At 37.6% G+C, this 17101-nt stretch overlaps 1 protein-coding gene across 17 annotated transcripts in view; it reads right to left on the bottom strand.

Annotated features, from left to right (window-relative positions):
- Positions 1-11186: 11186 nt before the first annotated feature.
- The window catches only part of IQSEC1 (IQ motif and Sec7 domain ArfGEF 1), a 723214-nt gene continuing 717299 nt past the window's right edge, over positions 11187-17101 (bottom strand). For 14 of the 17 annotated variants that reach the window (XM_073352194.2, XM_073352195.2, XM_073352196.2 and 11 more), the window contains one exon: positions 11187-15844. In XM_073352194.2, the coding sequence (XP_073208295.1) occupies positions 15242-15844 (603 nt within the window). In that variant the 3' untranslated portion in view covers positions 11187-15241. The remainder of the gene's footprint in view (positions 15845-17101) is intronic. The other 3 variants (XM_073352208.2, XM_073352210.2, XM_073352209.2) reach the window with 2 other exon arrangements.

Below are 17101 nucleotides of genomic sequence, written 5' to 3'. Positions count from 1 at the left end.
CCAGACAGGCTCTCTCTCTCTCTGAGTGAGTGAGAGACTTTAATTTAAAAGAACAGATAAATGTTACGGTTTCAATTTATATGAGAGACAAAGACGGTATATTTATCAAATTGCCATTGTAAATAAGGAGCTAAAAAGAGATTAAACTAGGCAGACAGGCAAAAGTGAGTCCCCTGCAAGAATGTTCTCTCTTATACCCCATAGCTTTCTAGCTGTCTGATTCTTTTCCATTTTTTTTAATGTCTGCAATGGAAGTGTAATCTTTTTGTGTAGCATTTCTCATGGAATGAGCTTGGCTGGCAGTTGGACTATATTTTGAATGAGATGTGATGTTTTACTATGTATTCTAGAGAGAACTGTTTAATAAATCAATTCTTGGTTTGCAAATATACAAAATATCATTTAAAATCCTATTTATTAAAGGAATGCCTTTAGAAAGGTAAATAGGTGTTTCCACTGAAGATAATGTTAGGAAAAATGTGTCTGATTATACAGTCTAGTTTGTAAATTGCGTATGTCAGCAGCACATTCATTAGCCTACATTTCCTATGTCAATTTTATGAACAGATTATTCTTGCTCTTCACAAAAATGATTCAAGAGATTTCAAGATGTTGCCATTCTCTACAAAAAGAAATCACCTTTGTACCAAAGACCCAGGGGCATTTCAATCCAAAAAGAATTTGCTTGAGGAAATGAACAATTGGGGAAGAGGTGGAGCAAGCAGGGTCGGGGAAGATGGAATTGAAATGAAAACTGGAACTCAAACTTCCACTATTGTGGAATCTCTGCTGTTTTAATATAAATATGTATACACACAGGCAGTGTAAGTGAAATGATTCATTGCAGTGGGAAGTGTCTTGATGAAATGAAATTAATTTTAACAATGGTATTTTCTAGACTGGCAGCCAAACTAATGCTTAGGAGACTTATAGATGATCAAAGTTTGCAAAAGGTCATTATGGAAATCAAATTTTTTTTGGTCAGGTGTAAAAAGAACACATGGACAATTTACAGACTGTGACAGAAAAGTAATTAGCACCTGTTGCTAGAAGTTAAATAAAATTGATAAAGTGTTGCAGAGATGCAACGTTCTTAACGCCTGAGGCATACAACACTCGGTACATTTTCCACAGGGCTAGGGAGCTGTGTTTGTCACTGTTCTTTAAGATTTCATCCACTGAGTTTTGAGGTGCAACAAATATGCCCCCTAAGCTCTGGAAAGTTGAATCTGTGGCACATAATGTCCATTCCTTAGGTACAATAATTTCATGGAATTTTGGGCCACACTGGGAGGCAGTGCCAGAAGTGGGGACAAAACACAGACTGAAAAGAGAAGCTTGAAAAGAGGGAAACAACATGGGGAAAAGGGCAGGAGGGGCTGGCAAGGGGAACAGAAAGATAGGATAGGAATAAAGAAGAAGGATGGGAGGGAGGATGGTGGAAGAAGCAGAATGGGGAAAGCTGGAATGGAAAACCATAAAAGGGAAAACATTCTTTTGAAAGAGATGCCCTTCCTCAGAGACCATATATGATGGGAGAAGGATGGGACGTAGTGGGCTGGGTAAAGGAGTTCACTTTCTATATCTGTTCCTTTTTACATGAATATGTAGATAGTACAGGATTCTGGTCCCAGTAAGAATCTCAGAGGTGCTGTTGTTTTTTGGGAATGTCTCATTTCAATCAAGGTCACCCCAAATGTGCTTATACACACAGGCCTCAAATCAGGAAAGCATCCCTATTCTGGGCAGCACTTCATCATTTGCTTATCATGAAGATTGTGTTTAAATCCCACTAAAGCAACAGGACCTAAGCATATGCTTAAAGATACACATGTGTTAAAGTGCAGTCTTGGGTATGGATAGACTTAAGCATATGTTTAAGTGCACTCCTGAACCTGGCCCTGAATTTGCCATTGCTTGAGAAGCTGGTGTTTTCTAAATTTTGGTTTTTTTAAACAATTTTGTTAAATTCTGTTAAGTTCTCAGTAATAAAGCAAGAGAAACTACTATGGTATAATTACAAAGCACGAAGGGAAGTACATAACAAATGATCTTAGTGGCAAAGCAGGTATCTCATGAAGACCTTAGGGTGAAACTTGGCCCAACTAACATGGGGTCAAGATTTTGTCCTTGCTAGTGATTTCACACTGGTGTAAGTCAGGATTATCCACTGAAGGCAGTGGAACTACGCAGGTATAAAATCAGTGTAAAGGAGATGAAAATCAGGCCATTGCTTTTAAGTCTGTAATGGTGGATAACTCTAAAGTAAGAAAGAAAAGAAGAGGACAGAAAGGAGAGTGAAAGAAGATCGTCATTAATATGGAAAAATAAGTGATATAAACATTGCAAGGAGATGACACCATAAGGCTCAGATAAGGCCAATATTAAGTAGCCAGTGTTATTTTTATTTGATCAGAGTGGAGCTGAAGGTCTGAAGACAAATTTGTGGACTCTGTGTGTGTGTGGGGGGGGGGGTTGTTTTTGTTTTAAAATTAGTTTAGGGGAAATAATTCCAATTCAAGCCAGAACAACTTCAAATAACCTACTTGTTAAAAGTTGGATACTAGAAGCTATCCAGATCTTAAGGTTCTAAGGCCTGTAGTCTACTCTATCATTTACAATGAAATAAAAGAGATGGAAAAATAACAGGGAAATATTTTATAAATTTTGTTTTCTTCTTCATCATTTCTGTCTGATCTTGGCATATGAGATAGGAAAGTGGGGCTGATAGGCCATAACCAATGTGTTACTGAGTAACAGTGCATGACTGGGTAACAGTGCACTGGGTAACGGTGCACATAACTAATGTGAAGGAAAAGGAGGACTTGTGGCACCTTAGAGACTAACCAATTTATTTGAGCATAAGCTTTTGTGAGCTACAGCTCACTTCATCAGATGCATTCAGTAGAAAATACAGTGGGGAGATTTATATACACAGAGAACATGAAACAATGGGTGTTACCATACACACTGTAAGGAGAGTGATCACTTAAGGTGAGCTATTACCAGCAGGAGAGCCGGGGGTCGGGGGGTGGAGAACCTTTTGTAGGGATAATCAAGGTGGGCCATTTCCAGCAGTTGACAAGAACGTTTGAGGAACAGTGGGGGGTGGGGTGGGGGAATAAACATGGGGAAATAGTTTTACTTTGTGTAATGAGCCATCCACTCCCAGTTTCTGTTGTTACCAGGTAACAGTGCATGTCTGGGTAACGGTGCACATAACCAGTAGGTTACCGGGTAATGGTGCATTACTTCTTAATTAAAAGCTGTTTTATAATGGGAATGAATTAATTACCTAATTCTTCTGGTCTGTTGTGACGTTATGACAATACATTAGTCTGCTGAGTTAGAGCAGCTGCAGATTGATTGCTCTCGCTGTTTCTTAAGATAAAAAGAGCTTCACACTTCTTTGCCAACCACTCGTTAAAAGTCTTATTTTGCAGCAGTAATGAGTAGGTGTAGATATGAAATATTTTTCCACTGTTCAAAATGCATAAATCTTCATTAACTTTAGAAATAGTTAATTCATATTGAGAACAACAGAGTCTTTGTTTATTATCTGTGTGGGTTAAAATCACTATCTCTATAAAGGAAGGAAACAAATGAAAGCTGAAGTTACTGTCGATGTTATCCTATTGCACAACTAAGAAGTTTTATCTCTATTACCCTACTCTGGGGTAGTTGTTTATTTCAGCTGGCTGATATGTCTTCTGAACCATGCGGCTAATTTCACATCTCAGTTACTGTGAAAATGCTAAGTAAAATGAGCTTTTGCTTCCCAAAAGTTCAGTAATTAAAGGCCCTGAATTTGGTAAAAATAATGAAACCCACCAGCTGACTAGGTCTGAGTACTTCACTGCACAGTGCAACCATTCTTGAGTTGTCGTTTTGTACAGAACAGTCTGTACCAAAAGTGCTCTTAGTTCAAATATTAATTTGGATTGGAGACCTCTTCAGGAAAGGGCCTTAGCTGAGATTTCCCAACATTATGTGTCTGACCCTGCAGTCTTTCCATTGAAGTCAACGGGAGTTTTGCCTAAGTAAGCAGCACAGAATTTGGCCTTGTGTGTTTTATTCTGGGAGGGAAATTTTATTTCCATGATATATTTGGATGTGATTGAAAATCCCCATTTCCTCTACTCACAAACCTGAAAATTGTATTAACAAAATCTTAACTCTCACTTCATAATAGGGTTGTGTATTCTACAGGAATCTAAATATAACTGGAAGTAGGCGTAATGAAGTTAAGCCAAATGCAGCTGAATTTGTCTGTATTTGCTTCCTGGCCCCCCCCCCCCCCCCCAGCTGTTTAAATGCTGTATAAAGCTAGAAAACCACAGGATCTGATGATCTCACATTATTACCCCACCCTCAGAAAACAAATAAATAACGCCACCAGGTTATTTTGGATTTATAAATATATCTCCAAGACATTAAAAAGTCAATGAAAAATGTACACATGCGCTTGAAATACCAATATATGTCCCCACTTAAACAGCAGGTGCAACCTAAAGAGATAACTGAAACAAGACTAAAAAAGAGACTGTGCAGGAAGTAAAACCAATTAAGTAACTGCAATTTTGCACCTACTCTTACTACTTAACCAATGTAGCAACAGCAAAGTGTATTTATTAGATCATGGTTGTAGAGCAATTTCACCTCTCCCAAAGTCACAGGAGGCTATGAACTAACTATGCAGATACCATTTCCTATTTCACACTTAGCCTTTTAGGAACAATGGTTTTGTTCTTTGTTTTTTTAAGTATAAAAATTTGTAAGGGACTGGGCTTCTCAAGGGACTTGTAATGGGATAAACAACCTTTCACTTCTAGGTCTCGGATTTGAATCTAGGCCAGCTCAAGAGTGATTTAAAATTTGGCCTATAAGAAATGAGTTTGGGGTTTTAATCTGATGTTGCAAGAAAAACACCAGGGCAATTGACATAAAAGCAGAAATTGTTGGCCCTTGCTCAAGATAGCATTGCTTGGTTAAAATAACCTTGAGAATTATTGCCCGATTTCTAATCTCCATTGTTTGGGGGAACACCATAGAGAAGATGGTGGCAAAACAACCTTGGCAATTTCTAAGGTCCTCAGGATTTCCTAGCTCCTGGCACTGAGACTATTAGCACTTCTCTATAAGTGTATGACACCTGTGATGATCTGCAGTACCTTCCAATTCGTTTCCAGGTGCAGTTCTAGGTGTTACTTGTGTCCTGTAAAGCACGACGTAGTTTAAATTCTAGGTGCCTCAGAACTGGCTTCTCTCTACCCAGTACCATAACAGTTGCGATCAGCTGACATGCTTGATGTCACAGTTCTGTTTTATTGTAGTGGGGATAAAGTGATCCCTGTGTCTAGTGTGTAAAGCATTTTGGAATGAATGGCATGAATGTATATGCAAGTTATTATTTAATTTTACAGCATTTGGAATATGTACAACAGTTTGCACCCTAAGAAGTTTGCAAGTTACAACCACCTATGTTTTACCATACAGTATACTGGATCAGTTTGCACCACGTTTATAAAGCATTTTCCCATTCACATATTCCCTCAGAGAATGGTGTTCTGAAAGTTAGGTGCCATGAAAAACACAAGGTCAAGATTATGTCAGTCGCAGATGAAAATGTTAATTTTATGAATCAAAGTAATCCATTAATTGCTTGAGGATCCTAAATTCTCAAGGGAATGTCACTAAATCACAAAGTGATGGATTTTGTGTCTTTGTGGGCCCTGCTCTCCCCTCATAGTAGCGTTCCATTGGGTCCAGTGAAGTTACTCTTGAATTACATTGGCGAGAGAGGAGAATCAGGCCCTCCACATTAAGTATTACATCCAGTGTTATTAGTGTCCATTTTCCAATTTCATGTCCCAGAGGTTTTTATTATGCAACAGCTACGCTTTAATGTTCCCCTGGCGATATGGTGAAAATGTAGATGTGATTCTGCATCCTAAGAATAATTTCGTTGTGAACATATCCAATAATAGAGAAATTACTGACCTTCCACCTCGTTATCTAGAATTCAAGCCTAGCTTCATGCCTTCAATGAAATGTGTTTGACAGGTCTGTCATTGGCTTTACTGAAGCAGCACAGTAAAATATGCAGTGTTCCTCCATCACCCTATTGTACAGGTTAATGTGACAGGCTCATGCTGACAGGTTGCAGTTTTCAGAGCTGCAGAGATATGCAAATGGTGATTAAAAACCTCTCTGCTGCTTCTGCTGTGCATATCAGGTAGGGTACGTGCTTTGGCAAGCAACATTCAAAATATGAATTCCAGAGACATGGATTTGGAAAGCTATAATTTTAATTGTACACTAACCCATTATACTGGCCAGATTCCAATCAGTGGGCCAAATCCTGAAGTCCTTACTCAGTCTCTCTTCAGGCATACCTCCCAGGGCGAAATCTTGGCCTCACTGAAGTCAATGGGAGTTTTACCACTGACTTTCATACGGCAAAGATTTCACCGTCCGCTTTCCAATGGGGCTTCTGCCTGAGTAAGGACAGTGTAAAAGTTGAGTAAGGGCACCAGGATTTGGCCCCATGTATGTTTATTCATGTACATGAATCAGGTATAGCAAATAACTAGAGGATATGGCAGTGATATTTTTCTTATGGCTACGACTATAGCATGCTCTACTGATGTGGGTTTGGGGTTTTTAATGGCAGCTCCCTTGTGACGTACAGCATAGCAACACAGGTCTCAGTTCTGGCTTTAGTTTCTTGCTCCTTTTGGGGATGGTGAGGCAGTGCCTCCCTAAACTCAAGCATGTGCATATACTGCAACCCTTAGTATGGTCTTGTCCTCTCCCCACTATGCTCTTGCATTCCCTTACAGCATACAGCCACAATCTGGCCAATACTGTTCATCCATCGTCATATCTACACTCACTGGGAAGTATTAGACACTGGAATGACTCTACATATCACTCCAGTAAGACCCTAGGATAGTCCAATATTGATTAGCACCAGATTCTTATTGAGATTACATTTCTGCCTGGCTGGTGGAATGTGTTTTATTTCAAACAGATCTTTATTTCATACATATCCATAGCTTTTAGCCAACTATGGGTCCATTAGCAAAGAAAATTAAATTTGGCTGACATGATGCAAGGGGCATTTTGCACTATTGTTACTAGCCTTTCAGCCATATATACTGTCCTTATTATTCCTAAACAAGGCATTTTTCTCTCTCATGTACACTAATGTCCAAAGGGGCACATTTCCAGTGCTGTACCGAAGTTTGTGCATACATCCTTGTTATTTATAGTTTTTATGCTCAAAACTTCCCACACATCTACTGCAGCTGAAAATACATTTGTCTGAATTATAAGAGCAAAAATCTTGTTTTTAGCTAATACTGAAAATTATTTTTGCCTAGTACACGAAGAAACATCCATTTTAATGTTTAAACTTTGAACTACTCGATATTTTTCCAAAATTCCCACAAAGCAAATGGTATTTTAAAAATGTGTAAGATTTTCCACAGTCATTTCTTTTACATACGTACATTAAGTTAATTGCGTTACCTTTACCTGCTTGCCTTTTATATAAACAAGGAAGCTTATCTATTTCTAAATGGCAACTCAGTAGTCCTAGTACATGGGATGCTTCCCGATGAAAAAATTGCTTGTACTATATATGAAGAAGTTAGTATACCAGTCTGTAATAGATTTAGTGTGGCATGTTCTTGTAATACATTGTTAATATTATACAATTAAGTCAGTCAGTAAATATACTTGGTGAAGTACAATTTATCACATCATGCGAACAGGAGCGTAATCCTGACATCTAGTGACAACTGTTTGAGCAACTGTATGAAAGGCTAAAAGACCATGTCTTTGCCAAGTATGTTTCCAGCTCCATCAACAACGTTCAGGGTCAGCCATAATGTTGGTTAAAAAGTAATGAAAACATTTTGCGCCTGTAATTCTGTAAGTCAATGTCTGCAATATTGTGAAAGAGAGAATGAAAAAAGGGAGAAATTGTTGACCCTGAATTATTTCAAATGCAGTTCATGAATACTAAGTGTTAAGTGCAGCTTCTTGCAACCTCTGAATATATTCAAAATAAATGAGTAAATGTTCAGGTAGTTTAAAATGGCAACTGTTAAAACCTGTTCTACATAAAGCTCCTGACTAGGGAATCCCTGTGAATGTCACTAATTGGCCATTACCAAGTATTCGAAGAAACAGACAATACAGACTTCCACACAGATCATAGAAATAAAATACGAGAAGACTGATTAGGTCATCTACACAATCTCCCTGACAATTTAGGATTATACTTACTGTATTTCCTGGTTGTGCAAAACAACACTGAAAATGGTTATAAAACGGCCCTTTTTAAAAAAACTGTGGTCTGAAAGCACGTTTGCAAAGTTTGGCATTAGATAGAAGTTAACTCGGAATATCATTACCGTATAATATGTATATCAAATGCACAACAATGAGAATAAATTTGAAGATAAGATTTCAAAGGCTAGAGCTCTGTGTTCCAAAATGTTTGATTTTTCTATTGGGAAACTTGGAATGTTTTCTTATTTTAGGGCTAGATTGTAATCTCAGGTGTGAGGGAATATTACTGTTTATTCTGAACCCTTCTCCAAGTAGGCATGTGCATGAAAGCTCAGCGGGAGATATTTCAAAATGTGCAAAACCTACCTGAGATTAATCTCAGCCTAAAAGTAAATTAAAAATGTCAATCATCAGCCAAATGTTTAAAACATGAGTGGGACTGTAACAAAAGCCTTGTGTACACTATGTTTTTTTCTTTAAATTTCATGCTGTTGCTACTACTGATGCAATATCCAGAATTGCTAGCATTTACTTCCTGTGAACATGCTAATTCCCTTTGGCTTCAGTGGTGGAGGATCCTAAATGGTTGAAGACTAGGCTTCAACTGAGGCGGGGAGCTGCAGGCAATTAGGAGTTAGTGGCTATTTAGGTCCTCCTTTTAAAATAATTCAAATAAGATAGATAAGGAAAAGTTATATGTATTATTTGTTTTTATAGTAGTGCCTAGAGCCTCAACTGAGACATCTCTAGACCCCATTGTGACAGGCACTGTACATACACATAGTAAGAAACAGATCGCCTTTCCCCTGGAGAGGAAACTCAGGTTTACCTAGACTTTTTTAACCTACTGCAATTCTCAGGACTGGCATATTATGACCAATAGATTACATTATTGCAGATGTCCCTCTACTCAGTAAATGAGATATGAAATCAGGAGCTTATATGGCAGAGTAGTAGCACAAACTATCTTCTAATGCAACACAATGGGGAGCTGTGGGTGGCATCTTATGATGTATGGGTACTTACCTGTCAAACAATCATTGTTCAGAATATACTTCTTGCAGTGACAGTAATTCAGAAATAGGTCACAGCTGACTATCTCCCCAAACCAACTCAGGATTCTCCTGTAATTTGTAATAAATAAACAAACAAGCGAACATAAAACAACATTTAGACAGAACTCTTATATGCCAAGATTAGTCTTAATTGAGGTTTTATAACCTAATTATAATTCCCCTGAAAACAGGGAAATAAAATAGGAAAAACAAAAACTGAAACAAATGAACTCTCCAAGGCATTTTAACTAAAGCAATGGGAGGAACCTAACCTCAAATCCTGCATAGGTCACATGTGAAAATAAATTTGGTCATCTTGCGGTTTTGGAAGATAAGCTATATAACAAACAGATTCAGGTATAGATGATAACAGGAACATATTTTTTCAGAGATACCATTTACAGAGGTGGTGAATCCCTGCCTACCCAATTGCTGCTTGGAATGGACTTCCTGTACTCTCAAGCGTGATCCAAAGAACATAGGCCATGCTTACAAGATTGGCGACTATCATCAGAAGCAGGGACTGTGGAAAAAAAAAATTGAGGACATGATGGATAAACAGTAAAACATGAGCTTCCAGTGTAATGGTGTGGCCAAAAAGGCTAAAATGATCCTTGGCTATATAAATGTGGAAATTGAAGAAGAGCAGAGGAGTTATATTACCTCTGTTTTTGGCACTGATGCGAGTGCTACTGGAATACTGTATCCACTTCTGGTGTCCACAATTTAAAAAGGATGCTGAAAAATTGGAGAGGGTTCATAGAAGAGCCAAAAGAATGATTAAAAGATTGAAAAACATGCCTTATGGTGAAAGACTCAAGGAGCTCAATCTATTGAGTTTATTCAATAGACGGTTAAGGGGTAGTCTGATCACAGTTTATAAGTACCTATGAACAGATATTTGATAATTGAGGGCTCTCCAATCTAGCAGACAAAAGGTACAAAAAGTTCCAATGGCTGGAAGCTGAAGCTAGACAAATTCAGACTACAAATAAGGCACACATTTTAACAGGGAGGGTATGTAACCCTTGGAATAACTCACAAACAGCTTGTGGTGAATTCTCTATCAATGGAAATCATAAAATCAAGACTAGATGTTTTTCTAAAAGGTATGCTCAACCACAGTTATTTGGACTTGAAGTAGGAATTAATTAATAGAAATCCTGTGGCCTGTGTTATGCAGGTCAGACTAGATGATCACAATGGTCCCTTCTAACCTTATAATCTATGTATCTTTGACAGCCACTGGAAAGACTCCCATTAACTGCAATGGGTTTTGGATCAGGTCCTCAGTGAGGTCAGGTTCTAAAAGAGACAAAAAATCACCAACAATATACACAATAAAACTAAACTTTCACTATAGATATTGGTATAGTCCCCTCTTCCCCCCGATTTGTCCACAGCACAAAACCAGTTGGTCATGACAGGTAGTTTCTGTTTAAGATGAAACATCAGGACTGGGTTCCCACATATCTAAGTTAAAATGACTTAGGAGGGTCATGTGAAGAGCCTTGCTCAAGTGTCACCTCTCGCTTTGTCCAGCTCAAACCAGCTGCATTGCTCCTTAACTTTCTTAAGGAGTACACTCATCCACATGAGCATTAAACAAACCAAAACCTTAAGTGATTGGACCAGAATTTTGATAATAGAATTGCAATTCTCGCCCCTCAGCTTTAACTTAAACACTCAGAGTGAAACCCTGGCCCCTTTGAAGTCAGTTACAAAACTCCCATTGACTTCAGGGGGTCAACATTTCACTTGAAATGATTTTCTTTTCTTCCAGTCTGCAGAACTGATGTTCTTCCACTGCACAAAAATGAGAAACAGAAAGAGTTTTAAATGATTTATTTGATTTCTCCACATGATCACAGTTATAGTTTTACATCGATAGGGCCTGTTACTACTTACAAACAGAATGCATATTAAAATGAAAGCACTCCTTTCTTCCCTGCAATTACAAAATGGGTCTTGAGCCTCCCCAGAACAGAAGCTTCTTGTGAGCATGATGTTTCCTGAAGTCTTTAACAGTCTGCATTCAAGACCTAATTCTAACAGTTTAATACAACTCAAAGCTGGATTAAAGTTCCTAGCAGGAGATAGGTACTGTATGCAACCTCAAAGTGACTGCAGACTTATAGTAATACTAATTTACACACTATATACAATTTAGAGAATTATCTATTGCCCCTACTTGGTCCCACTTCCAACATCCTCCACCCCCTCCCCGCAATTTAATCTTGTTATTGGTTTCATTTTTCTTTTAACTATATACACACTAACTCATTTTGCAGGCAACAAGTGCAATGATATTTTACAACGGAAACAGCAAAATGCATGCTTAACTGCAGAAAACACACAGCTTCATATGGAACAGCAAGTCAACATTTAGAGATTCATTGTTTAAATATCTGCTGACTGTCTTTCAGCTCATTTTATCAAGAAACAAGAGGCTTCTGCTGCATGCAGTACATGATGGGAAAATCATTCTACACTGTATGTTTGAAGACTTTTTTTAGCAATACAAGACGTACATTATATTAGGATGAACTTGGTTTTTTTACATTGTTGTACATTTCATGAACTTAAAAAAATTAAAAAACCCAAATACATATTTGATCGTTGTCCCAGAAAAGATCTGTGGTTTTTGTGATCTGCATTCTTTCGGTTTCCCTTTCATTCTTTCAAACTGACACTATTACTTAGCCATATTATTCATGGGAACAGAGAAACATGGGCCCCGGTAGTGATCTATGCTAATTTTTAATCAATAAGGAAATAGGACTAAAACCTTTCAACGTCTACTATTTCATTTTCTCCAATGCACACAGTAACAGAATACGGTCATCTTCTCATTCTAGGCGTGATCTGTGGTGTTGTGTGCAACTAATAATCTCAGATGTAGTCAGACATGTTACCTAAAGTAGTAGTAGTGAGGTTCTTAAGACTTATGCTGACACCAAGACATTTGTTAAAGGTAATCAGTTCCAAAAAGAAAGAAAGAATGAGCATACTGTGTTTCTTCTCAATGATTTTAAACTATGAGAAAGTTTTCAAATATTGTGCTCTTAAAAGGACCCAATACTTTTAGCAGCCACAAGATGGCCTCTGATTTTCCCTGTGGAATTAGTGGGCCTACTAAGTAGGCCCTCCCCAGTATGTGTGTGTATGCGTGCGCGCATAAAATCATGTGCAAATGGTTTCTTGCACGTACAAAATTTGTGACAGCTTTTGCACGTCATCAATTGCACCTGCCAAAATTAAAACCTGGCCCACAGTGTAAATCTAAGGCAATTTATTGTTACGCCTTTCTTAAATGAACCTAAGGGGTAATGTGAAACCAAACCAAACAAATGTGAAGTATTTCAGTGCTAAAATACTTAAGGCATTGCATGCTAACTAAACAACATCTGGGGCCAAATCTTCCTCTCCACGGTACAATGCAGATCTCCAGTACATATTTTGCACTTGTTCAGCACACAGCACTTTCACTGACATCAATAATTCTGCATACAGAACAAGTTCAGAATATATAGTATGCGATGGAGAGGAGCATTTTTACCTCAGTTTTCATTAAAAGATGTGGTTTCAGAAAGACTTTTGTACCTGAATGGTATCTTTAACTTTTCTGGAACAACCTATAAATTACAGTTAGACTCTACTATTGGTACACAGGTATGAAGAAAAGCAGACATATTTAAATATGTATCCCTTTACTTCAACTAATATCAACAGTAACACTGATGTATTGTGCAAATATACAATATGTAGAGTGTAGCCTCACACTATTAATGTTAGAGGACATGCAGACAATTCTACTTTCCCTTACAAGAACAGTATTTTTTAAACTGCAAGGAATACAGCCTCCGAGGGCCCAGATCAGCCTCGTAAGGCAAGACACAGAATTTAGGATAGCTTGAATGATATTAAAAAATATTTGTGTTATTCTCATTTCATGTAAGATTAATTTATAGGAGCAAAAGGGATCAAAGATATTGCACACGGGGGAACAAACATGGACAGATTTTAGCAAAAGGCTAAACTCTAGATTGCTATATTTGCTCTTTATGAAGATTAACAAAGTGCTCAGTTTGCAGTTTTGCTGGTATTAAGATATCAACTGTAGGAGAAACGGGGAGGGGAAAAACCAAATTAAAGATACCAAAAGTAACTCAATACGGAAAGTTCATCCTTTCCTTATACAACGCTACTATATATTTGTATTGTTCAAATAAACAGACAGATCTGGTTCTTTTCCGACTTCTTTTTACCCATCTCACACGGGAACTTCTTTTTTTCCCTTCTTCAAGTTTTGCATTTTAGCTGGTGTAGTTTTGCAGTTGTGGTTCCTTTGTTTCTACCATTTAGGTGTAAAGTCCTTGCAGTGGCTCAAAATGCTGAAACTACAAAGTATGCTCCATGTATGACTTTGTACAGGATTCAGGGATACAAAATCTCATATGAATTTGCAAACGGCTTGATTACAACACAAACAACAATAGCACAGCCTGCTTTTATATGATGTCTTGCAACTAATTGGAGTAGGACAGTGAGGGTTTGAGCATAAACTCAGCCTGCTGAGTGCTGTGTAAACTAACAAATGTGATGAGTAAAAATGGTGAACCCACTTTGCCGCTAGCATATGGCTATATGGAATTACACTACTAAAAAAACCAAAACCAAAACCAAATAACCACACTATACTAGATACTAAAATACACCTTAAAATTTTAGAGCAGTTCCATCTGGAAACACTGTCAGATTATAGTTCATTTTAACTGAAAAAATGAGCAAGTCATGGTAAATAGGAAAATGAAGTGACTGAGAAGGATGGGTGTTTGTAATTTTCATCATGTTTGAGATGAATGTTTTTGCAGTGTAGGCATGCACCTTTCATGTAACTCTTCATATGTGTTCATAAAATCATATGCATATAAAAGAAATGCGGATCATGTAAATTCACAGTTATCACAGCCTTTAAAGTGTCTAAGAATTTGTGTAACCAATGCTTTAAGATAACCAGTGGTAAATGGTCATCCCATGTTGCTACTGTATAGTTACTGCATCTTAACTAGTTTGCTTTCCTGAAATAGCAGAGCAGTTATAATACTGATTACATATGATATTATGTTAATAAAAATAAGGATTTATACAAAGCAATATTTTACTACAACAGTTAAATACTATGTTACTTGGCACATTTTAGTAATGATTGCTTAGAGTCTTAATATGTCTAGAGGACTTTTAAATTAAAATACTGAAATGTCTGAAATTTATTCCTAGCATTTAAAGTTTTTGGTCTACTCTTTCATAAGCTATATTGTTACTGTCCTTCTATCAAGTAAGTGTAATTCCGTGTAAAGTCTATATTGCTAGTTTTGTGGACTGAAAAATTTGCTTTCGAAGCACAAATGTTAACTATACAGTATATATATATTTATATATATATTTATATTACATAAAGTTTACTTACGTACTTTCATCAACCATATCAGGTCTACTTATTTTTTTGCCTATTGACAATAAAAGAGCAAGAATGCAACACTTGGTTCTGAATCACTTTTTTTTTAATAGGTTATGTTTTTATTATGCATGTAAAATTGTCATGGGATTTGGTGAAAAAGGAAGCTTAACTTGTATTCAGTAAGCAGCATGTTTTCAAGGCAATTGAAGATAAGGACTGGCCAGAAGGCAAGCCTCTGCTGAAGAGATAAGTAAAACCAATATTGATCACACTAATTCAAATGGTTGTATTTAGTAACAGCAAGTCCTTAAGCTTGCAGAAGTCAAAAATTGTTTGGCTGGGTAAAAATCCACATTTTATTTGCTGCTTCCTTTAAGTGCCTTTATAACCGTGCCTAAAACTACCATTATTAGGACAAATACTTCTAGACTATTGTGCTGATGCCACTGTGTTTGGGCTTAGCACTGCTTGAAGTGGAAGGAGGAGCTGACTGTCCATGGTGATGCTGAGCATGTTGGGAATGAGAAGAGTGCCCAGGGTGAGGGGGGGGCAATGGAGGGTGCGGAGGGTGGGTATGTTGTGAATGAGGGTGCTGCATGTAAGAAGAATGTGCTGCATGCTGGGAATGAGGCACATGTGGATGGTACTGGTGCGTGTGCTGGATGTGCTGTGGAGGATGATAGTGGTGATGGTGATGATAAGGGGGTGGGTTCTGCTGCATGTGACAGTACTGTGAATGGTGAGTGTGCACTTGTGCCTGCGTCTGCCCCTGCCCCTCAGCTGGCCCTGCATGGTGCATGGCAGAAGGATGCTGAGAGTGTTGCTGATGTGGGATTACAGGTGGGTGCTGAGGCTGCTGCGATGGGCCAGATGGTGGATGGCCTTGGGAAGGTGGCTTCCCCCTTTTACTACCAAATAAGGAACCTAGGAGTGAGGAAGAGTTAGGCATAGCCTGGTGAGGGCGAGATGGACACTCTCGGGTTGATGTAGCTCTTCGGCGCATGTGAGGACTGCTAATGATGGACCCCTAAAAGAAATTAATAGAAATGAAAATTAAAAAAAAAATCTTAAAATATGTTTAAAAGAAAAAGTTCACACTGATCCATCAAGTCTTCCTTACATGCTCACATGGGCTGACTATGTTAAGTGTTATAGCAGAATTTCTCTTCTGACAGTTTCTCTCTTCAAGCTACAGTTGAGGCATTCATGCCCTTCTTGGAATGCTTATAAACATTAATAGCCATTATCTGGTTTCTCTTTTAATACTTTTATTGTAAAAATCTGATACTTAAATTAAGAGAAATGTCAATGAAAGATGACATTATACCTGGGAATTTGTTTTAAAGAAAAAATACATTTTAAAATACCAGTCACATTTTTCTTAAAATAAAAAAGCTACATTAAATTAAACTGAAATGAACACACAGTAACACATGTTAGTTACCATTCCAATTTCATAATAGATTTTTTTTTAAATTTAAATTTAAAAGTAGTTTTTTCTTATTGTAAACCGCAGTAGGGAAGGGTTGTGCTGCTTCATAAACCTAGCTTTATATTATATGTTAGACTGCAACAATACTTCTACAACTCATTTCAATAAGGTTTCTACGTGGTGATTTTTTTCTGACCTATGGCCCATGTTCCCTACTATTTAGCCTTGAATTGTCTATTTAGTCTTTGGAGATTTTTTTTTTTTTAAACAATTAGGGACAAAGCAGTACTTAAGAATAACGTGCTAGATTTAAACTGCAATCTACCCAACGCAAACACACACACACAAAAAAAATAAATAAATCTGCAAGCTGAATTCAACGACATGAACAGTATATATAAATGGTTTGAAGATGAATGAAATCTCATGAAATCCACATTGAATTCATCTGTCTTACTCATTTTCTCCTCCCATGCCCTATCTGTGCAATTCCATGGTGGTATGACTGCAAACATTTAGCAATTTAACTAGAAAATAAGCAATGGGAATGGCTGAGCATGAAAGTCAATAGTGTTAGCTAGATATCAAACAGCATAGAACAGTGTATTGTGTAACGAAGTGCAAGTGGGCCTTCAGGCTGGGATCAGACCGAAATGGTGGCAAAAGGACATCATGTTCATTTAACCATGCTTGCAGGAACAGAGGAGGGAACAAGGTTAGCTGAAACCAAAAATGGTGCTTAGTCTAAAACAAGCCATAAGTGTTTTTTAAGCTGGAATAATACAAAGTGAGTAGCCTACGCATGCATTTTATCTGAGGCAGGCAGGTTATATGTTAGAAGAAAGAGAGCAA

This window comes from Lepidochelys kempii, chromosome 7 (assembly GCF_965140285.1).
Source record: "Lepidochelys kempii isolate rLepKem1 chromosome 7, rLepKem1.hap1, whole genome shotgun sequence".
Classification (NCBI taxonomy): Eukaryota; Metazoa; Chordata; order Testudines; family Cheloniidae; genus Lepidochelys; species Lepidochelys kempii.
Note: the sequence above shows the minus strand (reverse complement) of the source record. Positions and strands in the feature narration are given on the sequence as shown.